The sequence below is a fragment of the Nansenia antarctica genome, assembly GCF_963989245.1.
Source record: "Nansenia antarctica genome assembly, chromosome: 5".
In the NCBI taxonomy this organism is placed as follows: domain Eukaryota; kingdom Metazoa; phylum Chordata; class Actinopteri; order Argentiniformes; family Microstomatidae; genus Nansenia; species Nansenia antarctica.
Genome location: NC_137690.1, coordinates 11,908,521 through 11,934,168, shown reverse-complemented (window position 1 = coordinate 11,934,168; position 25,648 = coordinate 11,908,521). Strand labels below are relative to the sequence as shown.

At 42.0% G+C, this 25,648-nt stretch overlaps 1 protein-coding gene across 1 annotated transcript in view; it reads right to left on the bottom strand.

Annotated features, from left to right (window-relative positions):
- The window catches only part of edil3a (EGF-like repeats and discoidin I-like domains 3a), a gene marked incomplete at its 5' end in the record, with an annotated part of 111,471 nt that overhangs the window by 31,443 nt on the left and 54,380 nt on the right, over positions 1 to 25,648 (bottom strand). The window contains 2 exons of the mRNA XM_080532563.1: positions 3,489 to 3,670; positions 14,011 to 14,124. Of these exons, the coding sequence (XP_080388689.1) occupies positions 3,489 to 3,670; positions 14,011 to 14,124 (296 nt within the window). The remainder of the gene's footprint in view (positions 1 to 3,488; positions 3,671 to 14,010; positions 14,125 to 25,648) is intronic.

Genomic DNA, 25,648 nt, shown 5'->3' with positions numbered 1-25,648 from the left:
TCTGTCTTGGAAGCCGACAGAACCAGTCTTCTGTCTAATCAGGCCTCTGGAGTAACATTGCTGAAGATAAGGAAACAGACGGGGGGGTGTTATCACCATCTCACAAATCCTACAGCTCACTCCTCTGGCTCACAGCACACACACACACACACACTCGCACACACACACACACTCACACACACACACACACTCACACACACACTCACACACACACACACACACACACACACACACACTCACACACACACTCACACACACACTCGCAGGCTGAAGTTCTCCCGCTGTCCTCAACAACCGGACCGGCTTCATCCTATACAGTAAGTGTTCGAAAATGGTCAATTAGTTTAGGAAATGGTCTCATTCGACAAGCATTCCTTTTTTATTTCCCTGTGGTCTTTTAAATGGCAGAGGAGCTGCCAATGTATTCAGAGTTGAAATGAGGGGAGGATGCATTTAAACCCCTAACGTGGTAGATCTGTTGAGTCATGCTGATCCTTTCCCCTTTTACGCTGACACGGTGCCTTTCACATAGCCTGCAATAATGCCGCTTAAGACTCTTGAGGAGTCAGAAAGGAGCGATTGCATACTGTGTTCTTGTTAGAGTTAAGGATGCTTTCGTGCTACACCTGAGAGTCCTGCTGACTGACTAGACAACATGTTTGGGTGGATGTCGTTTCTAGCAATTCTAAGCTTAGCTTGATGAAGACAACACTGAATTGTAAAATATGACTTAAATATGCAGTAAGAAAGTCCCATTATCGGTCTCCACTTGTGCAAACTTTAACATCTGGTATGATAAACTATGATAATGTTCTGCAGCTTCATACCCACAGTAAGATAGTTGATTGCATGGGGATGAATCATGCAGGCTGTAGTATTGCCATGATATAGCCAAAAGACCTAGTAATTTGAATGTTTTTTATTATTATATACAAACATTTGTGTACCTTTATTTATCCAAGGAACACAATGATACCATGGTCTCTTTTACATGTGTGCCCTGTCAACAATACACATTAACATACAAATCAAAATATACATACATCAAATATATCACATTTGGCCACTGACTTAAAATGGCTGTTGGCGACCATGACATGTATATAAGTCTGCATGGTATAATTCAACAATATATGTAAGGCCATAATCCTGACCTAACCTTTGTCAAGAGCTTCAATATTTCACAGAAGGAAACATCCGTATACATCAATTTGAGTATCTGCCAGCAAAATATGCCTCTAGAGCAGGCATGTAGAACAACACAACCTGTTAAGAAACGACAGTGGTTTACAACACATAGATATGAAATAAAATGCTACACTATACTCACAGTGTTATAGAACTTCACAGTTACATAGGAGGACAAAAACAAACAAAGAGCTGAAGGCCCACACCAGCGGAATATGTAATATGCGTTGATTACAGATCAAGATTGGAGCGCATAATTGTTAAGGGAATAGCCAGCAAATATCCATCTCTTACCTTTTTTCAAAGCTCCTATACATCTTTATATAAACCTTAAGTTAATTTATACCTCCTGTGAAGGTGAATGATGACTCGCGAGACTATTGTTTATTGTGGCTCTGAAGCGGGTGAGAAATGTTAAACTGCTATGGAGAGAGGCGCATTCAGTGCTCCATGTGGCAATATGGCAATGTTAATTGAACATCTGATGCCCGAAATGATACACTTAACAACATACAGAATGGTGTTAACTAACGATTTCTCTCAAGACAAGACTGTCGAGACACTCTCAGAGTCCAAGGAGGATGTTTAAACCAACAGTAAATGTGAGTAAAATGTCTATAACAAACCATGACAGTTCATCGAGCGGTGAGACAATTGGTTGTGATTTTCCTTTCTTCTTTTTGATTTCAGACTTGAATGACTGTATGGAAAGCTTTGCATTTGCAAATCATTTGGGGGGTTTTGGAGAGGAGCAGAAGCAGCCATATCTCCACAGTGATTAATAATTTCCCTCCATGTAATCATACAATCCTCTTTGCATCACAAGTGATTTCATTTGTTTCAGCCATTCAGAACACATCACTGTCTAAGTCTATCTCAACCCACAAGGTATGTTGCCGGTGTCAGACTCACACCATATTTCCCTGGAGTGTCACAAAGCAATTTCATGTGTGTGGGAGCCATCCCTTAAATACCAACACGTTAGAAAAATGCACATGGAAGACACACACACGCACACACACACACACACATGCACGCACACGCACACATGGACACACACACACACACACACACACACACACACACACACACACACACGCTTACTACGGTAGCGCACAACACCCCTCAGTTGCACCCGAGAGTGTCGGGAGAACTCTACACCTCTCTACTCACGTCCCAATTACCCAGCCCCTCTCCAGAAACACAATGTGCTCCCAGCATCCCTGGCACCCATCCCGTGTGGCATCATTAAAGCCAAACAGTGTTACAGTGTTGAATGTTTCATGTCTCACTCTCCTCCTTACGCTTTGTGTACACCTACTGTGTATTTTCTCTGTTTTCTCTCTCTACTGTCTCTTTTCCTTCCGTACATGTGTCTCTCTCTTCTCACTCTCGTCTCTCTCTCTCTCTTGTCTTTCTCCCCAGTGGATCTCCTTCGATCGTTCTCTCTATACACATTCTTCCTCTTTTGTTGTCTCTGGCATATCCCCCCCATCTCTCTCTCTCCTTCTCTCTCTTGCTCTATAGATCTGCAGACAGCAACACCTGATAGTATTGATATAGAAAGCTAACCTGTTAAGGCTGAGAACAGCATCATACTTAAAACATGACGTGAGAACACATCCATCAATCAATCAATCAGTCAATCAATCAATCTCTATATCTATCTATCTATCTATCTATCTATATATCTATCTATCTATCTATCTATCTATCTATCTATGCTTGTATGTTTTTATATTCACTTCATGTTTTAATCCCTGTTGTAAAGCACTGAGCTGCATTTCTTGTATGAAAGGTGCTATATAAATAAAGCTTTACTTACTTACGTAAGATAGGAGGTGCAATGGGTATTTCATAAACTACAGAACCAAAGAGGTGTAGTAGATCTATGGTGCATGCACCCCCTGAATCACTATAGCTGCTATACTGGTAATTCACAAAGGACTAGACCCAGCAGCTGTTACATACAGAGCTAATAGTTTAATCTGTCACTAAAATGAATCAGCACTGAGGCACAAGTCAACAAAAAAGGTAATCATCTTTTTAGTCTCACCAATGAAATAAAGGACATCCCAAAACAGCAACAAATCATAAAGTAAGTCACTTTTACTGTAGCTCCTTCATACGGATATCCGTTTTGATGGATGATGAGGGCTTGCTATACTGTGTACATTAAAACCCCGAGTTAATTTCAAGCATTGATGCATGACAATCAACAACATAAATAACAACAAAACAATTTGGACAAAACTGGATACATTTGTCTGTGCCTAATAACCTAGCTGGCTTTGTCTTACCTGGATCCAGGGCCATCTGTCGTTCTCGGCAGCTGTCCAGGCATTAACCAGACCCTTCTTGTTGAGCCGGGAGAAGTAGGGGTACCACTTCTGCAGGCCAAACAGAGCACGGTGGGTGGAGGAGGCTGTGATCTGCTGGTTGGAGATGATCCCACCCTCCATGCCCAGTGGTCCAGAGCATTCTGAGATTTAAGAGAGGGAGAGAGAGAGGAAGGGAGAGAGAGGAAAATGATAGGAAAAGAAAAGACACAGAGGTTAGATCCATGTCTTACAAAGAGTGTTTGTGACCAACACGTTTTTGTAACTTGAAAACAGTATCCATGTTGGGGCTGAGTACCGAAAGGACAGCATTCCTTCTTGAGGCAAATAATCTCATCATCCTCCAATGGCTCGTTCTCGACTAGACTTTTCACTGTCCCTCCCTCTGAATTGCTGTCCTTGTTCATTTCTGTTTCAGACACGGAATGATTGGTCGTCTCTCCCTCCGATATAGGCAGGGTCTCGCTCATTGAGACCGTACTCGCTACCGACATTGTGTCTTTGCTGTTCTCTCCAACGAAAAACCTATTCTTGGTGTCATCAAAGGATAGGTCCCCCTGACTCAAGTCCATCATTAAACTCTTCTCATTGCTCTGGTTCATTGCGAGGACATCAGCAATGTTTCTCCTATCGTTGCTCTCATTAAGAGGGCCATTTTGGTCAGCTTTCAACCCGTTCACGTCCAAAGGAGTCATGGGTCTCTTCTCGAGGTCCTCGACCAAGAAGAGTGCCCTCAGGATCGACCCCATGGAGCTCCGACTATCCTGCCTGGACAACATCATTCAACTAATGTGAAACACTTCGCAGCAGGTTTAAATACCCTTGAGGCTAAAGCTCTAAACCGAAGAGGCATGACACTAATATGGGCATAATTAAATTACACAGAGTGTTAGAATCCTTTTCAGACCAATCGTTTTTTTTTTTCTTTCTTCTTCTCAGAACTGCTTAGCAGCATCTTCACAAAAGCACAACAGCAGCCTTCTAACATTCTGTGGAGCTGTGGAGCTGACACTTTGCCAAAGTCTGAACTTGAAGTGCTTCTCTTTGTTGTGCTCCTGTGATAACAGTCACCTCTTCGGTAGTGTAATTTCTTAAGCAAAGTCTTACATCTGGGCCTCATCGCCAAACGTCGTAGAGAGACTCATTAACAAACACACGAACATGAACACAAACGCAAAACAAAGCTATGTAGATCTCTGTACCTAGACTCATCATATGCACATTCCACTGGGTGTCTGTGCATCTGGGAATGTCCCAAACAGGTCGCATTTCCAACATGATTCGGAAGTGAAAACATAAACAACTGTTGCCATTCTAACAAGAACGCACCTCAATACTCGACTGGCAGGTCTTCTCTGGAGTAATTGCTTGATTGTGTGCAAACACATCTAGCTTGCTCTTAAAACACACATACTTTTGTTATGTATCTGCAATTAGTGCAATACACTATAATAGCTCCATACATACAGTCATTATAATGGCATTGATGTCATCATGGATGATGCAGGTATGCTTTTCCTCATCAATTGAACCCAAGTGTATACTAGTGGACACATAACTGCTCTCACTGGCTGTACATTAGATTAGAACAAAAGAAAGTGCTGATCCAGTAACTGCTCGAATTGAAATACAATCACGATATGTAATGTCACAAACAGATGATGTGTTTGTGTCTCAACCATCCATTCCTGTGCATTTCAGGTGAGAAGGGCCCATGTAGTGGGAATTGGTAAATGGTCAATGGTAAATGATTTGAAGGGGTTTCAAGGAGGGAAAACACATCACAGCCTAGCACAGCTTCCTCTGTTTGCTATTTATCCCCCTGCTGTTACTGCAACCCAAACTACTTTAGGCTTTAATGCAGTTGGAGTGGTTTGCTCAGCAGTGCATTAATAGGTTGCTATGACACTGCCTCGCAAAATGTCTTTTTAGGCCTTTGTCAACAACGTCCTTGAGCAGCCTACAGCTGCAAGACTGGTCAATATTAATGCAAGTGCTTCCATGCTGTGCAAAAACACGGCTGAACAGCTAGCAACATTGGATGAATGTAAAATGCATGTAATTACACTAAACCTATGGTGTTTTGTGTTGTTCGAGTAACCTTAGACTATAATGAGTGCTTTCAATCAAACACACACTTCACATAATTGCATATAATTGGAGGTAAGTATTTTTTCATACTGACAGCACTCCTGATTAAACTTGGATTGCAAAACGTGGGTAAGGATGCGGGTAAGCATATTTACCCACATGTAGGATAAGTACTGTATATCTTCTGTATACATCCACACAAAGCACACTAAGATTTGAGAGATTCTACAGCTAAATGTTTGCCTTCACAAGTTAGTCCGCTGAGAAACCATGGGTTTATTAAGTAGGTATTTGAATTGAAGTAAAGAAAATGTGTTTTCAGTTAAAGTGAACAATATATAGTTGTAATATCCCATTTGCACTTATACTGTGTGCAAATGAAGTATAGATGTGCAGCCTATGTACATGAATTATGTAACACATTAAGAAACTCAAATATTGTAAGGTGCATGAACCTGAAGTTTTTATTGATTTATATCATAACCTAGCTGTATGGAAATACCTGATATTTTTCCCAAGGCTTTCCCCTCTCTGATTTATTTTTGTTTTGCTGGGAATTCTTAGCCACTGCAGTCTTCTCAGAATCTCTAATGCAGTTAGGAGATATGTTGAAACTGAGCTGTATCTCTAAAGCAATGCAATGTGAGACTTGACTGTGTAGTAGGTCAGTGCATGTCAACAGCACAAGGTTCATATTGGCTATTCCCCTTGCCTGTTAAATGATTGCTGATTGGTTGGCGTAGCCGCTGACTTGGGACTGTGTGTGATGTAAAACTGTCCAGTGAGTCTGCGCCACCAGTGGTAGGTCCAAATTGAAAAGCACTCTTAAAACGGATATATTATTGTAAATGTCTATAGGAAGATACAAATGCTATTCTAGTGTTAGTAATGTATTTCGGAAACCTATAATGGATGTTATAGAACTTAATATGTGATATACATTATGTTAATCGTCAAATTGAGTACTAAGCTAGCAAAACAGTAGCTAGCTAATGCTTCCACATTTTTCTTGCACAGTGAATGACCACACGACGTGTATGGCTCCTGATGTATGACGTGAGTCTGCATGCTATCTTGATCAACGGTATGTTATTGTGATTATATATTGTGTATTCTTAGAATTTGGATCTCTTATCCTTGAACACCCTATAGAGAGACGTGGTACACGGGTGTTCAAGGATAAGAGATCCATTCCAAGATGGCGGAGAAAATGATATGAAAACAAAAAGTAATTGGGCAAGAATTTTCTAATTCTCATACATTTTGCTCTGCTAGGTAAAGAAAATCAAGTAATTTCACAATGAACAATTTCACATTTCTACCCCGTTGTATGAAAATGTATGAAACTTGGTACATATGTGTCTTTCCTCATGGGGACTATTTGCCTCAAGAACCCATAAAGTCCTCCATGATGGATTTTTCTACAAGTGGAACATTTGGCCAACCATATAAGAATTCAATTAAAATCAACTCTATGTCAGATTGGTCCGAAATTGTATATGAACATGCGTGGTGCACGTCTTTCAGATGCATCTTCAGAAAAGTGGCGAGAACAAAGATGTGCATCTTTATGCAGTTGGTTTCGTCCACATGCATCTTCCCACTGCTTTCTGTCATTTCCTCTATACTGTATATTGATTCCACTCAGCTTAACATTATATATCGTTCACAAATAGCCTACACAGACAACTTTACACTGGTTCATATCACTTAACATACTCTATAAATATATTGAAAACATATACCTCCCATGTCTGATTAACAATGCATCTTGGCACTACAATGTGTTACCATGTTGAAGCATTTCGAGATATCTAAAAAAACAGGCCTTTGAAATTTGACCATTTTGGCTAAAAGCGAAGGCTAATGCTAATATAGCACTTTAAAACTCATCTTCTCATGACTGCTTTACCTGATTCAGTCAGATGGGGGTGGCATTATATGCTATATATGGCATTATATAATAACGAGCAACTTCGGGTAGAATCTGTATCTGCTTCCATCACATTATTTGTGCTTTTTCGAATAACGTATTTGTATTCGAGTGCAACATCCCAAATGCCTCACTAGACAGTATCTAAGAAAACAGGACCAATTGCAGGACACATTCTGATGTATAGAAAACAACAGTATACCTTGAAGATAACACAGTCAGCAATCAACAAATGAGAAAGGAAAACAGGCTAATGAACAGACTGCTCTCCTGAGGATAGTTTCTGAGGAACAAGATCTGAATTGGTCATAGTGTGTGCACTATAGTCACAATTTTGACAAAATGTATTTAAAAAAAATATATGTTGACAAAACGTTTCTCCTTTTAGAAGACTCCTCAATGACAGTGCAACTATCTGCTTATCAGCCTAGGGCACTACTTCCCCCTTGCCAATACATGTGGCAGGAAACACCAGCCCTAAGGGTTAGCCTGTGGCACCAAAAGTCTATAATGCCACCATCAACATTAAGCAAAATACACCTTCATAAGGTGACAAACACACTGTGGATCTGGGAAGCCTAGAGCCATGACAGCCCTCATCACCTGATCTGCCACGAATGGGAGGGGAACAATGGAGACAATGAAAACAACACCAAAAGTAGATCCAGCTGAAGGAACAGCAAGGCTCAGAGAACCGGTGAGATAAGTAAACCAACCTTCCCCTCCTCCCTCTCTGCAGATTACTTTGTCACCTACTTTGTAAAGAAGGTTGATGACATTAGCAGCTCATTCACTCAACCTCAACATTCACTCAACCGCTAATACTAGTACCACTTTTCCCAAGCCCACTATGCTACCCTCTGTCTCTGCTTTAACATTATCTTTCCCCTCTATCCCCTGTGATGTCCTACGACTTGTCACATCCAATCAGGCCACCGCCTGCCCTCTCTCGATCCCATCCCCTCACCCCTTCTCCAATCCACCTCTCACAACCTCGTTCCTTTCATTACCACCCTAATCAACTACTCCCTGACCACTGGCTCTGTCCCAGCTGCCTTTAAGACAGCCATACCCAAAGCCTCTTCTCAAGAAGCCTACACTTGACAAATGTTTCATCCAAAATGACCAAATGGTATCCCTTCCTTATCTAAAACCCTTGAACGTGCTGTCTTTCACTAACTCTCCCATTATTTATTTCAGAACAATCTCCTTGACCCACATCAATCTGGCTACAAGGCTGCTCACTCGACTGAGACTGTCGTCCACACTGCCAGAGCTTCCTCCCTCTCCATGGTTCTCATTACATTTTACATTTTTGGCATTTAGCAGACGCTTTTATCCAAAGTGACTTGCAACAAATACATTTGTCGAAGTAAGTGACTCATCTATCAATCAGTCATCGCAAGAAAAGTAATCTCTGCTTGGGCCAGGGGCCATGCTATTACTAAATTGTAATTGTCTCTCATCTTTGGTTGACTCAGGGACCTGAGAGTGGACTGTAAGAAATACCAGAGTGTCATCAATTGAAAGAACAGGTTTGAGTATTCAGGAAGATGTCATTGTGACAATGTTTTGCCCTTTAAATCTACCTTAGCCTCAATCTGCTCTTTTGTCTGCCTGGCTACTGCTCTTTTTTCTTTTTTTTTTTACATGGACAATCTCTTTCCAATCCTTCTGAGTTGAGGCTATGCATACTAATGTTTACCAAAAGTTGGCTCATGCTAGTACATGGCAGAAACCATTTCCATCTTGTTATGCCATTGCAGGGATACAACTCTTTCATCCTTTCATCATCACGGTTTGGGGAGAATTGAAAGAAACACACATCACAGGATAAACTTCTGACACCTACTGTATATTCATGACCATTTTTCACAGGGATTTTATTTTTCCCTGAACTGCGTTCATGACTGAGTTCAATAATGCAAAAACAATATGCCTTATGACTTATTCTTTTGTTTTTTTCTTCCCCTGTAACTCTCTTTATTCTGTTATTTAATCCTCACTACTAAGCTGTCTTCGGAGACATCTTTCTGAGGCATATTTATTGCATCATTTTATATTTATAACAGATCCAGCTCAGATTACCACAGGTTACCACAGTTCATAACTCAATACCTCCCATATTCATGTTGGTAGTCCTAATATATAGCTACTACAGTGCAGCTGCTACCATTAAATTATGCCTCACATAAACCACATAAAGTTTTGAGGGAGCGTGCAATTGGCATGCTGACTCTAGGAATGTCCACCTGAGCTGTTGCCTGTGAATTTATTGTTCATTTCTCTACGGTAAGCCGTCTCCAAAGTCATTTCCAATTCCAATTCCCGGAAACGCCTTTACATTTACATTTTTGCCATTTAGCAGACGCCTTATTCCAAAGCGACTTACAATCGATACACCTGATTAAGCAAGTGAATCATCAATTCACTAGTTGTAGCAGGAAGAGTAATCCAGCTCAGGCCAGGGGCCATTGGCAGTCGTCGTTATCAGTCAGTTTTAGATTTATTTTCCAAGTTATATCATTTTATGAAAAGGAGCATTGTTCAAATGATATTAGGCAGACATACTACACTGTGTTCAGAGACTCAAGAGATAGTAAAACAGCTGCGTTGAAGCTGAAAACCAGTGTAGGACTACTATATTCCACACAGAAAATGTATCAGAAATCAATAAGGGAATCGATAAAGAATCGAACCGATAAACAGAATCGATAATGGCATCGGTATCGATAACATCTCATCAATTCCCATCCCTAGTTATGGCCATGCTCACCTGGTGGAAATGATGGGCCAGCAACACTGTAGGATGTGCTGCTACTGCCTCTTGGCTAGCTCTCTTTAAAAGAAAGATACATCTCAATGCAACAGCAAATAGTACTTTGGCAACACTTTGGCACCTCTATAGTGACATTGTGACCATACAGTAGTCATCTCGGGGAGATGACAGGCCACCTTTAATGAGCTGTCTGGCAGACATCCGTCAGAGCAGCTGGGGCTGCCAGCCCCCAGGCCTCGCCCTGCTGCCCCCATGCGCATACATCAGCCGTAGAATGCGCCTTCCCACAGCACACATCACTAATGCTACTCTGCTGTCGCCATTATGACAGCTGAATCCGTCTCCCACAAGGCCCTACCTAAAGCCTAAACTAATTAGAGCCGTGCTGAAATTAACACTACCATACCAATACTAATGAGAACGAGAAGAAGTCAGGAGAGGAGAGAATCACAAATACACTCACAAAAGTGCATGTGTGTGTCTGTGTGTGTGTGTGTGTGTGCATGCGCATGTTTGTGTTACTGGACATTCACAAGTGTGATTGAGTTCCACCTCTCCCCAACCCTCATGACAGCCCTCTAACTCAATAACACTCAATTTGCTTGACGTGATCCAGCACTTGATCCACCACAACTGAATGAAAGACCCAAGCCCTCCTAAAAAGGGTTAAAGACACCTGCAGTAGCTTGGTGATGGATATTGTCCTGAGGCGACACAAAGGCAATGATGGCAGGGCACTGCTACTGAGAAAATACTAAATTCCCCTGGAATGGCTTAATGAACAAACAAGACCTTTACGTTAACAGGCTCGAGGTGGGTTTGAAAAACAATCCTGTGAGACTGTGAGCAGATCACTCAATATGTACAGTACAGCCATGGGGGTTCAGGAAAAAATAATATGGAGTAGTACTGTTGTTTTTTCTCTCTCCCACCCCTACATTCCATACTGCACTGAGGATATTTCATAATTCAAAGGTATTTCTCTATCCCTGTCTCCCTCTGTTTTCGTATAAATCAAGGTTTGCAATCAATGAAACATCCTTGGTCGGGTCAAAAAGCAAACATGTTCAATTTTTAAAAAAGTTTTGGTATATAACTATGGTATATAACCTCACTGCCTGAGTGAACATGCACTGACATATCTCAGACTAAATACTTCTTCCTTTTGGGAGGAATAACAATTGCTGGTTTTCAACTAACTGAGATTGTCAAATCTGTTTACAATAATGACACCTTTACTTGTGCCCCTCAATCCCACCGTTTATGGATTGGTCCATAATTTCAATGAGCAATACGTTTTTCAACTATGTTGCTATGGATCTCCTTTCAACATGATTCATACATTTCAACTTGTTTTCATGACAGCGTCATTCAAGGATGAAATGTGCCATCCCACTTTTTTTTATTAACTTATTTTTATGAGAAAGTTCACACAATAGGCTGTAAAGCTTGCCTTGGTTTTGATACTGTCAACTTGACTAACTGTGTAGAGAGTATTATTCAGATGTTATGCTTACAATTACCCATTCTCGCAGCATAACATTGCTTTACAACACAATACAATTGTTACTGCCTCAGAATATCAAGTAAATTGTTCACACATAGACCATTTGATAAAAAATAGGGGGAAATAAATACTTCACACTTGGCCTTCACATCAAGTTATGTAAGATAATGCATATGGAGTTTCTCTGGGGCATATCTAGACTGAATTGTAAGCAGCCTGTAAATGACAAACCAGAACTTTCATGTGTCTCATTTGGGCACACAACAACAAACAACTTGGCTATGTGGCAATTGAAGAGTTGAAGACTTCAATTAATCCTTCAAGCAACTTAATTCGGAGCAGCAGAGGACAGAAGCCTGTTTGGAAGGTCTTCATGGCTCTGCCAACCTAGCAAAAAAACCTAATCTTTTGTCAGCTTCTGAATCAGTATACAAATCAGGCAGAGATGACAGTGTGTTGAAAGGAGCAAAATAGAGTCAACATTGAATTCTACTGTGCTCCCTGAATTGCGTTTTCAAAATGGTAGACTATTCTCGTTAGACTCCTAACTGGCATTATGTAACTTTGGCCCAATATTGAATATGATAGGGCTGATATGCCAGAGCAAATTGTTTTATCTCACCAGATCCTAATTTTCCAAGAAGGATAATATACCAGATATTTGGTAATGAGAGACTACTGACTTACCACAAGATAAGAGGAAACAGAATGTGTCCTCTTCCTGGAAAGTACCAACTATGCTATGACCTAGAATGTGTGGAATGTGTTTTAACCATGTACAATAACAACTGAATAAGCCTAATACACTGTAGCCTTTTGCATTAGCTTTGGTTATTATGTAATAGCATTTAAAAGAGCTATTGAAGTCCAAACCTTCCTCTTGTATAACAACATTTTGGACCCCTATCCTTATGAGGCATGACATTATGAGTCTAAACATGACATATGACTAGTTGCATATTTCCACATTATTCATACTACAGCATTCTGTAGGACATGTTGTGGACATATACAGCTTGATACTGTTTGTGTTTTGTTATACCAGCTTCATTTACACAAATATCCAAGACAACTTGGAAATATTAAATATCTAATTTCTCTGGCCATCTGTTTACTCACATTCTCTGAATTGCAAAGGTTTAGAAACCACTGTAAGCATGCCAGGGCTTTTACTGTCCCTCTTTATTACTGTAAATAGATCTGGCTTTTTTTGATTCACAGAGTAATAGTAGTAATAATAGTAACCATGACAACATCTGGGGGGAAGACTGAGAGGGAAAGTTGTATTACCTTATCTAATGTAATATATTCGTTGAAATGATCTAAAATAAAACCAATATCCTCTTTGATTTATTACTACATGAGCATTTGAGGACCAGATGCTACTGACTAATTTTTCTGTTGAATGTAAATCAAGCTGGTCTATTAGAGGATCACAGTGTGAAATGCTATACCAGTTACAGTAACTTGGCAATTTGGTGATTGGTGTTTGGGTAATTCAGAAAGTCCTTCAGCAAGTCATCTATACTCCAAAGGATTACAGCTGAATAGTTCTAACATTATATTTTTCAGTATGTTTTCCTTGTACAAAATCAGTAGTTGCCAAAAGGCAACAGACATGATGGGTTGTAGAACATTCAGTTCAGCTCCCACAGGACAACATCAAAGTGCTGTGAGATTGTGTAAGCATTGTTCATGTAGAGTGAACGTGAAATGGAGTGTTTTACTATCCCAGAATGACCTCTGAGTCTCTGAAAGGCCCCTGCCCTGCGCCTGTGTGTGCGTGTGTGTGTTTGTGTGTGTGTGTGTGTGTGTGTGTGTGTGTGTGTGTGTGTGTGTGTGAGGGCCTCATTGATTGTCTGCACTGAAGGAGGAGCCTTATGTCAATTAGAGAGCAACACTGAATGCTCACAACGATCTCCACAGATAAGGGAACCATAAGCTTCAAGATACAGAAACATGGATAGAACGATAAAGAGAGAAAGATGAGATGGAGAGATTCAATTCCCTGAAACCCTCACAAAACAGACGAGTTCCCCTCGCAGTAGTTAGCCACCTGCATCATCGGTTCGGGTGTACTCAGAAAATCTGCCATGCCAGGGAAGAGTAATCATAAAAGAGACGAGATAAGAAGTGAAATTAAAAATAAATAAAAATAAAACACAGCACTTACTATATTGGCAGTTTCTCCCCATGTACTCTCCAGGACAGTCGCAGGAGTAGTTGGCAACCAGGTCAGTGCAGATGCCCCTGTTCTTGCATGGGTTTCTTTCGCATTCGTTAACATCTGCAAGAGCCAAGAAAACAGAAGAAGAGGCACATTCATTTCTTTGAAGCAGACATGTTGGCAATTACAGTGACCTCAACCTCATTAGCATGCATTGGTGGGGAGTATTTATTGGATTTGCTCCGTTTGTTACTTGATGCAGCCTCCCCCAAGATGCTTTCACAGAGACAGAGGGGCCGGCTTCTTGAAACTAATAAATCAAATGGTTCCTTGGGATCAACAATTAGAATGTTGCTCACCGTTTAAAGTTTGGAATTTTCAAGAAAACGACTACTTTGTGTGTTCAGTACATAAAGCAATGGGACCATGCCATGCAATACAATACATTAGTGGTAAGATTTAGAACTCGGTCGAAATGGTATTATTTTCAAATACTTTCCCACTAGGGCCATAATGTATGCACTCACTGCAATGCAAGATGCTTTGGATAAAAGTGTCAGCTAAATGGCATACATATTGTATTATTTTACTTTGAGAGTTCGCTTGAGCCTGCCTGCGTCACCGTTCCGTCTAGGGGACAGCAGAGACCGTTTCATGGACTGATTAGCACACAGGTCAATCGTATTGTTTAATTAGGACCTTTCTGTTTAATTTGTGTGTTTTCTGTAACCCAGTGTCATAGCTTGACAATAGTCAGAGGGTTTAGTCTCGTCTTAGTAGATTCTCTAGTGTTCTGGTTTCTTAGGTTACAACATAGTTCTTAACTATCTCCTTTGTGGATTATTTAGCTTGGCTTTTGCCTTTCAACTGCATTTCCTTGTCTGGTCTCCTCTCTGCTCCTGCACACACAACCTCACATCAAGCCATCATCACCCATACGACTGCACCCGGTGGTTCTACACCTCCTCTGTGCCGTCTGTATTCTTACTTGGGCCCTGAAGCAGTGGCAATGGAGGACTACATCTGAGAGTCTCTGGAGGCAGGTTTTTGGAGGCAGGTTTCATTAGTCCCTCAACCTTGCGTGGGCTTCTTCTTCTTTTCGTGGGAAAAAAGGATGGGGCCTGCGGCCTTGTATAGACTACCGGGGATTGAACAAAATCACGGGCAGGAACTGCTACCCACTGCCACTGATGTCCTCTGCCTTGGAGTTAATTCAGGGGCCCAGTTCTTCACCAAGCTGGACCTCCGCAATGCCTCCAACCTGGTGAGGTTCCGGGAGGGCGATCAGTGGAAAACGGCCTTTAAAACTCCTAGTGGACACTACAAATATTTGATCCTGCCATTCAGGTTATCAAACTCGGCCGCAGTAATCCAGGTGTTGGTTTACTGCATGAGAGACATGTTGAAGCGATTTGCCTTTGTGTACATTCTCACCTTCTCCAAGACCCTGCAGGAACACATTCGGTTCTTAGGCGTGTCCTGCCTAGTCAGATGTTCATTAAACTGGAGAAGTTTGAGTTCTGTTGTTCTGATGTCCTGAGTCTCCTTCCTGGGCCACATCATCTCCACCGCAGGCATGCAAATGGACAGGTCAAGGTCAAGGCAGTCTCCGCCTGGCCCCTCCCACCTCTCAAGCAGATCCATTGTTTCCTGGGGTTCATTCTAATGTATATGCTTTTGATCAGCATGTGGTGAGAGGTAAGGCACATGCAGACATTCCACATTCCACATAGGTTTAATAGCATCTTCTGAAATCGAAACCATCATTATCTACTGGGTTATCTACTGGGTTCAACCCAGATCTCCTGTGCACCAGCCCAATGTGCTATCAGACAGACCAGACCAAGAGGCTAACTTAGGTAAAAGCCTCCAGGAAGTGACGTTACTGCATGATGGACAAAGTTCATAGACTAGCATATTTACATCTGCTACACTAGAAAAGTGAGAATGACTCTTAGGGCCCTATTATGCACTTCATCAATAAGACGAGGCGGTAGATATAAACTTAAGACGTGGAGGCGTGGTCAAGGCCACTTTGCTATTATGCGTGCGGTAGTGGGCGCCTAAAACCCGGCGCTAAGCAAAGAAATTAGTCATGGGTGTGTTTTGGGCGTCTTCTCAATCAACCCAATCAGCGTGCCAGGTGCCATTCCCTTTAAGAACCGGCTGCGTTGAGTCATTAGCGCTATGCTATTATGGAAGTCCTAAGAAGGAGGTCAGCGCGCTTCTCTGCCTCTCCCTTCTGAAATAAAGCATTTATACTGTGACCGTAATTGACGTCTTGCCGTGGAGCCACGTGCGTGTTCATGTGTGCCCACATGCATGCGCAAACCGCGGAGGCGCGCTCGTGTTTCAAAACGTGCATGAAGTCTAAACTTAAGAACTTTTCAAACCACTTCTTAGCGATAGGAGCAAAGTCAGATCGCATAATAGCAGGGGCGCCTAGTGCACTTCATTAACATATGAACACTCCCACAATGAGCAATATATGCACGGGAGTTTTACGTCTTATGTGTGGGCGCCTATCGACACCTGCATAATAGCAGTAGCGCGTATGAAGCGCATAATAAGGGTGGCGGTAGGTCTTAACCTGGCTGTGCGTCTTAATTAAGACTTAAGACGGCAAGTTAAGAAGTGCTTAATAGGGCCCTTAGTGTTTACACAGATGTCCCTGATGACATGCTTTGGTCTTCTGCGGTGAGCCGCTGCAGTGGTCTCACAAAGCTGTAGATCTCACATACTGTATTAGGCTGATCAAAAGCACACTGTAGGGTTCAGTCTTCTTTGATTACAGTTAAGCGGTGACACACTCCCCTCTTTACACTTTGGGAGTGGGATGGAGAAGCACATCACAGATCTGTTCAGTTTGATGATACTTCAAAGAGGTGTACAGTAGCTGAGGTAGAAAAACCTGAAGAATAAATGGCAAATTGGGAGAATCATACCGTAACACAGTGTAGTGGTTTTATATTATGTTATACTGAGAAATGTGTTGGGCAAAGCTAGCACTCAAGGAAGGCCCATTTCCTTCCTGAAGGTGTGAGCCAAGGTCTGTGTCGCAGTGAACAATTCAGACGATGGACAGGGCCCATAACTTATGTAATCACAGATTTGTATAATATGATTGGTTCCCAAGAATGGTGACCTCATGACCAAGGATGGTTCTATAAATATGAAGTCCCACCATTGTTGGTGGCTGGCTTTTGCTTCCTGCTTGCTCCTGGCTGCTACGCTCATGTAACCATTTTGCTTAATAAAAGGCCTCTTTGAAGACAATTGATCGAAGCTCTTTGTGCTTTGTAGGTTGTACTAAATCTATTAATAATCGATTAGAGGCCACAACAACAGCATACCAACTGATATAGTGATGCTAGTCTTTCTTAAAAGGACACTTCACAGGGTACTTCATAATCAGGTATGGCGACGTTGGTCTAAAGAAAAGCTTGAGAACCTCTGCTTCACGCATATATATCAGTTGTTGGTTTTAGACATGAGGAGAATCCATAGAAACCATGTAAGCCTGCTGAGTTAAAGAGCTTATTTCCTGTTTACCTCAGTGCCTTTTCCTCTCTGAGACCTTGGCTGTGACTCTGCACCGTGGGTATTAGCATGGGACAATCAGAGGGTAATTATCCATGCAAAGGGCAGCTTGAGTGAAACTAGAGAAAGTACTCTGTTCGAGAACCCGGTCCCCCTGACAAACACATTATTAGTGGAAAATGAACAAACAAGCACTTGTCGGAGGGACCCCATCGTTGATAGCGGGAGGCTGTCGCAATCAAGGGGGATTATGTTTTAATTAATTCCAGCTAGAGGAGCTTTAACGATCTTGTTAAGAACTATTAACCTGACAAAAGCGGACTGGAGTTCTGCATTATTGACGACAGCAACAGCCAATCATCGTTAAGCTATTTGGCTTTTGAGGGTTTTCAAAATGACTTCAGACTTACCCTTCATTATTTATCTGAATAAATAAAAATGGCATGAATCAAAATGGGAATCTATGCGCACATTGATAGTATATTACAAACATTAATCATTCATGCTATTCAGCACAGATAGCAGTAGGCTTATCGAGTCCTCTCTAATTGCCTGGAACACTTAAATGGGCTATTGATAGGGTTGCCCCCTGCCTGTTTTCAGATGTGGACCTTATATCCAGAGCAAATGTAGATTTGTCCTCTATCTCTGTAAAATACTTGCATAATGCACCCGTACTTCAGATGTTAGTCATCCTAAACAAACATAATAGGTATCCATCACATAGCCAAATCCAAATCTGTATCATGAAATCCAATAGAAGTTAGTTCTGAGTACAGATAGTGGATGGTATGAGGCTATCATACATAACTGTCGCCAAGGTACCCACAGCAGTCAGAGGACACACTATGAGGTATTGTACAGAGGTCATTCAACTATATGCAAGTCTGATACACACTACCACATTGGCCCCCATTCCCAGTCCTTGAAGCTGCTCTCACTGTTTCCCATCTGAAGGTCTTTCTCTCTCGTTGTCCAATGACTTCATGGTCACCAATTTATAAAAAGGTGAGCCATTGGGATTGCCTGAAGCGGACCATAGCACAGGGAGACAAACACAGTCTGCCAAGCCCATGATTCGCTCTATTGTGAGAGGCCAGCCGTCCCTGGGGGCTCAGCAGTGGTAGAAGTGAGACTTTAAAGTGGTGTGTCGCCAGCAAATCAGGGAAGAGAGAGCGGATTACTTTGGGGAAAATGCCGCTAATCCACCAAGAGAAGGAGAAAGAAAGAGAGAGAGAGAGAGAGAGAGAGAGAGAGAGAGAGAGAGAGAGAGAGAGAGAGAGAGAGAGAGAGAGAGAGAGAGAGAGAGAGAGAGAGAGAGAGAGAGAGAGAGAGAGAGAGAGGGGGGGGGAGAGGGGAGGGGGATCGCTAGTCCATGTGGTTAGGTAAATAAAATCTCATTCGATCTACAGGCTGATCCACAGGCAGGTCCAATAAGGACTTAGACACTGGTCTTTGCATTTAACTATGTCATTGTTGTATAATAGGCATGTTATGCACCGTCCATTGCCAAATGGTTCATGGCTAAGCTTATTTGATGAGAATGATTATGTGCTGTCTTGGCAAACGTCATTAAGCAGGGTTGGATGAGGTACTTCTCTTCCTTTGCTCTTTGTTATGGGGACGACGTTGTTTCAAGGGCACAACAGTAGCTTCATGTGCTATCTGAAATACATTATTGTCAGACCTACGCTGTCAAATATCATGCTGAGCTTGTTTTTCCATCTCATGCAAAAGATTTCCCTGGAGCCCAGCTGATGTCTTTGAATGGACAGTATGATGCATCACTTAGGAGAATGTATCAGGGTTTGTTTTTCGCATTGTCCATTAACTGAGAGATTAGTGACGACTTTGGTGTTTTAACAACAGGGCATCAATTAATTTCTATCAAATTGTATTCATGTTACCCATGAACAACAATTTGGAAAATAATATCGGAAAACGAACTGAATTAATTTCTCACTGTACAAACATGATTATCATTCTGATTTCTAACTGCTGAGTCAGAGAGAAAGAGAGGTGGGGAAGAAAGAGGAGGGAGGGAGAGAGAGAGAGAGAGAGAGAGAGAGAGAGAGAGAGAGAGAGAGAGAGAGAGAGAGAGAGAGAGAGAGAGAGAGAGAGAGAGAGAGGAGGCTTCAGTAGGTCCTGAGGCAATTGTCTGGGTGAGACAGATGAAGAGTTCTTCTTGAAAGGAGACAGCCAAGGCTTAACCTGATTTGGTGTTCAGAGCACATCAGGCTGTTTTCACATCGTGAACACCAGGGGAAGCAGGTGTGAGGAGGGATGGAGAGAGGCTGAGTCTGTGTGTGTGTGTGTGTGTGTGTGTGTGTGTGTGTGTGTGTGTGTGTGTGCGTGTGTGTGTGGGCATGCATGCTTGCATGTGTGTCTGGGACTGTATTATATCCCTGTTCTATATATACCCCTCAGATTGTCCTCTGCCTCAAAAAGTATATCCAAACTGCCCAGTTCCCTGACATCTTCATGAGAATTAACCCCTTGTTTCACTTTGTAAAATGTAGAGTCGAACAGATCTGTCTTAACGAGACAGGGTCTGTTTTAAACCTCACATTTAGGCTCAAAATGGAGCTATAGTCTGTACATGTATACGACATCTTATTGATCACTCAATTACTATGGCCGTGAAATCATTGGCTGTATGCATAACTTTTATGAAACTCACTAATCTTTTAAAAAAGCTTTGCATCCCTCCATTTTACAATTCCAGTGGAAAAAAACAACACATATTGATAGTATGGCTGTTTAGTATTAGATCTATTAAGTAGCATCCATGTGGTGCATAGACTTTTGTCTAAGACCAGCATTTGGGGCTGATTAGTGGCTGAAATTATACAAATATCCTGTTCAATCACTTGACACAATGACATTAGCTATTATTGCGTAAAACTATTGACTGTACAGTTTCTTTGCAGGGCTTGGTCTGGTGTTACAGTAAAATATGTCAGTAAACATGTTTAAATAACAAGACACCGTTGAGCTGGTTTGACACAAACAATTATGGACACCTTTCCACTTGGAATCTTCAAGTTAAGGTGACATGACAGCGGTTTAAAAGCTAAACCATAACAGCAGCCTGTTTTGGATGGATGAGCACATGTAGCATGCCAGTCCCTAACACTAAGCTCTCTGTGCTCCCAAATCCCGTCCTCCCTCCACCCACACCCCACCTTGCCGTTCCATCCGGCCCCCAACGACACCTTAGTCTATAGTTAGACTCCGGCCCTGCTCTGATTGGTCCGCCATTGATGACTCACTCACTGCCTCCGTTCCTCGTCCTGTTCCCTACAAAGCCTGTCTCAGTCGGACGATAATGAGAGCGATGAATAGCGCTCTGTGGCAGGAAAGGGACACTCGCGGTGAACGCTAAATTGGCTACAGCGTGTCCAGGGACAAGGAACAAGCCTGGGATGTGAGGGGAGGGGGAACGGAGCTGCATTGGGCTGCAGTGACCCCTACTGAGCCTGCACCTGCTACAGTCCGGCCCTGCTCTGCTCTGAACCACAGTTCTTAGTCATCCCCGCAGCTCATTCACTATCACTTGGACTAGGACAAATCCAAGGGAAATGGAGAACGAGTTTAATAATTAGAGGAATTAACTAAATCCTTTGAACAGATCCATCTAGATTCTTAATCAAGTCCCCTGTGTTACATAAGGTATACTTAATTATAATTGATGTAATATTTACTTTCCCCTTCAAATAGGGTGCTACAGAAGTGACACATGGCTTATACATATTCAACAGACTGTCACTAAGCCTCGATAAAGAGCACAGTAGAGTGACCCTCATTAAAATAAATGGCTGCTAATAGCTTGTAGTCCTGTCACATTTGTAAACGCCCCAAATTTAATTAGCAGAATGTAAGGTAATCTCTTCACAGCACTGCCTCCGCACAGCAACCACCACCTTCTCAAAATTATTATCAGTATGAGATGTCTCTGTTTTTTAATAAAGTGTTGTGTTGTTTTCACAAGGCATACTGGTGTGTTTTTGTGTGTGTGTGAGTGTGCATGTGCGTGTGAGTGTGAGTGTGAGTGTGAGTGTGAGTGTGAGTGTCAGTGTCAGTGTCAGTGTCAGTGTCAGTGTCAGTGTCAGTGTCAGTGTCAGTGTGAGTGTGAGTGTGTGTGTGTGTGCGTGTGTGTGTGTGCGTGTGCGTGTGCGTGTGCGTGTGTGTATGTGTGTGTACGTGGGCATCAGCATGTGCGTGTGCGTGTGTGCATAGTTTGTTCCTGACCTCTCCATTTGGTAATGAGTGTGGGTAGTGACACGCTGGTCGGAGATTGACAGGGATGAAATGAGCAGCCAGTTGTTTACTCCTGCCACTCATTTGACCTTTAACCTTTGACCTTGCCCTTACCTACCCCACCTCCATGCTCAGTATTAACCCCTCACAGGTGGCCAGGGTCTTTCCCAAGGACAGGGGCAAAGTCCCATGATTCAAATTGTAAAACTGGCAAACTCTTTTCCCAGCAGTTTGAGATAAATCTATCTAGCAAGTAAATGACAGATATTCAGTTGGGCTGTGTCAACAACAGCTCTGCTGTTGGCATCAAATGCATCTTACACTGTGCAGCAGAAAACATGCAGTATATCATAAGCCTATCAATTACCCTATACCATGTCGGATGACAGCAATGACAATAAAGTCCATTCATTCATTCATTCATTCATTCATTCATTCATTCATTCATTCAAAAGGTAACACCATTGATTATATGAGGTGTAGGTCTGGGGATACAGATTCCATTGTATGTCTGTATATTAGGATAGTCATTTACTGCCCTGGTCTACGTTTTGGTCCACTCCATCGACTAGATCTTGGACCGGATGTGTGATGTACGGTACTTTGGGGAGAACATGCAGATGGGACATGGATGACACATCCCTAGGCTATGTTCAACTCCCTCTAGTGCCAGGCCCTCTCATCACTTCAGTGGTTCAACCCTTCCTTTTCCTTTGTGAATAATGTTCACTCATTCTTGGCAGTTTTGATCTTATGCAGTACCCCCTGAAAAGGGGAACAGATGAAAGAGGCATTCTCTCATACACATCTCTCAGGGATAAGACAGGATGGAACCTTCAGTGGGTTGAGAGTTGAAAGTGAGGGCTTTATTACCAGTAACCCACAGTAGTTAAAGGCAGCGTCAATGGTCTCTCTCTCTCTCTCTCTCTCTCTCTCTCTCTCTCTCTCTCTCTCTCTCTCTCTCTCTCTCTCTCTCTCTCTCTCTCTCTCTCTCTCTCTCTCTCTCTCTCTCTCACACACACACCACCTGTATTATATATGTGACACTGTCTGGTGAAAATGGCCACATGTCAGCAATGCTCAAGTCGTGCAAATGAGCAACAACCTTTTATTTTTTATTTTATGTGTTTTCCGTTTTTTTGCATATTACGAAAGTTGAAGTCTTCAAGAGCCCACTCGATATAACAGTTTTAGGAACACTAAATACTAAAACAGCTGGGATTTGAGGGCCGTTTTAAAGGTGTCCAGAGTAGGGATGTTGCAGATCACCACAGGGAGAGACTTACAGAGGGTGGGGGTCAGATAAGTCGTGGGGGGCGTGGGCATTTAGGAACTTGTAGGTGAGAAGGAGGTTTTTGTAAGAGATGCAGGACTTGACCGGAAGCCAGTGCAGGTGATGTCTTGCCATGGCTTGGTGTGTGTGAGAACCCTGACACATGAACCCTGAGTTTTGGACATACTGGAGCCTGCCCAGGGTTTTGTTGGGTACCCCGAACAGTACACCATTGCAGTAGTCCAGGCGGGAGGTGACAAAAGCATGGACCAGGGGTTCAGCAACAGAGTCTGAGAGTGAGTGATACATGGCTTGTAAACAAACTTACGTCTTAGGACGTGATCAAAAGCAAGGACTGCGTGATCACTGATCATCTAATTATGTGTAGTTATGTGTTTTTTGGATGGTGATGTTCTATCAGCATGTTGTGATGTGCTAAACATGCAGTTAGATGGTTGTGGCGATGTTCCTGTGTTTTGATTCAGAGCGCGTTTCTCCGCTATTTGGTTTGAGGTGTACCAACATTCGAATAAGCATATCTTCTTCAACTATTTTCAGATCTTAAATGAACTATAGCGCCTTATTCCAAAGTGCTTTACAATGGCCTCCCATTCACCCATTCACACACACACATTCACACACCAATGGCGGCAAGCTACCATGCAAGGCACTGACCCACTCATTGGGAGCAAAACCCTGCGATCATTAGACGCCGGCTCTACTTCCCGAGCCACAGCCGTCCACAAAGAAGCACTTTGTATCTATTTATTATTTCAGTACAAAAAGAAGTCATCCCACTTTAAATATTTACACAGGTCAAAAATAAAGACAACGTCATTGCAACAATGAAACAGTACTCGGCGCCGCATAACTAGTTAACTAGTTCAATGTATGACACATCATTTGAAAGTTTACAATCCGCACTTTTATAATCTGGAAGAAACTGAAAAATGACATTGCCCTACTTGATGAATTTTTAACTAGACCCTGTCACATATACTGCATATGCTCTTCCTCATTTGGTCTTAGTCATCTCTGGATTAACGATAGACCTACAGAAAGGAAGACACCATCTATTTTCTAAATTACACTGATAGAGATACTGTACCCTAAGACTTAATTCATACATGTTTACGGTCCTTCAAGAAGTTGCTGTTTGTTAAATCTCTGGACAGTTAGTCTTGAGTGTTGTCGGGTTCCTGTGGGTTGAAATTGGTCGTGTTCATCCTTGTTGACAGAAACATGGCAGGGCCTGTCTCACACAGTTAAGAGGAAAGATGAAGAGCTTGTCAACACTGACCACTGTCTATCTGCATCTTGTGATCTTAGAATTATAAGGTTCTATTTCCGTCTAGGGTAGTTTAGAGATATTGAGCGTCAAAGTTTTTACATTCCAGTATGTTTTGTGAGATGGAACCTTTGTATTTTATTAATTACTAACAAAAAAATGTCAAGTTTATTCAACTACACAATAGCACACAGAACAACAGGCTGAATAGAAGTCCGGTATGTTAACATAACACATTAACAGTTATTCAGCAACACAATAGCATAAAGAACATACCTGGGAGGCTGAATAGGCTAAATTAACATAACAAGCCAGCGAGTCCAACAAGCAAGTTACCAGTAAGCAAGTTCACCAAGCTACCGTTTGCTTAGCTTCAACAAGCTAATGTTTTAGTTCATTTCTTCAGTGGTATAGGAGCAGCATATAGTTGTCACAAGCCCAGAGCGGCCCAGAGCGCCCTGTGTCGGTTGTAGACGGTAATGTTTACTCCTTGGTTCATGTCAGTCAGTATGAAATTATATATTGATATATAAGTCGCACCTGACTATAAGTCGCAGGACCAGCCAAACTATGAAAAAAAGTGTGACTTGTAGTCCGGAAAATACGGTATGTAAAAAAAAATCAATTTTGACCAAAAATGGAGATAGAACCTTATAATTCTAACATCACAATCTGTCAATCTCTGTTTGTCTTACCAAGGTCCCACAGAGAGAAATATTGTTAGTCAAGATGAGTATCAAGGGGTTGATACTGTACAATACAGATAGATGAGAAAAATAATGAGGCCAGATTCCTTCACAGTCTATAATGATGTACCCTTGAAATGCTTCTTCTGGCACTGCGTTACATTGGCTTTGGTCATTTTCTGTTGCAGTGACATATTCTATAGATCTCCTGAGTGTTTCGCTGAATGATCTCCAATAGAGAAATGGCTAATCCCCCTCCATCTCATATTCTGCTTAACATGGTTCCCCTTTTGGAGTATTGTGATTGCCATGTACTGTATGCTATTCATACAGAGAAATATGCTGAAACATTTAGAGTGGAATAAGGGATTATGAAGGGTGTATTCAAAGGACACACATATTGAAGTAGGATTAGGTTACCCAAGGAGCTATTCAAAGGCACACTGGTGGCTATTGAAAGGCATCTTAGAATGCAGGGTGAACGCTTTACTTGTGTCATATTAAGAGGCAAAGGAACCATCTGAGAGATGACGAAGGCTGTGCTTGAGAGCCAGAGGGACCTGAAGGGCCCTTGACACAGAGGCAGAATGGGCCTCT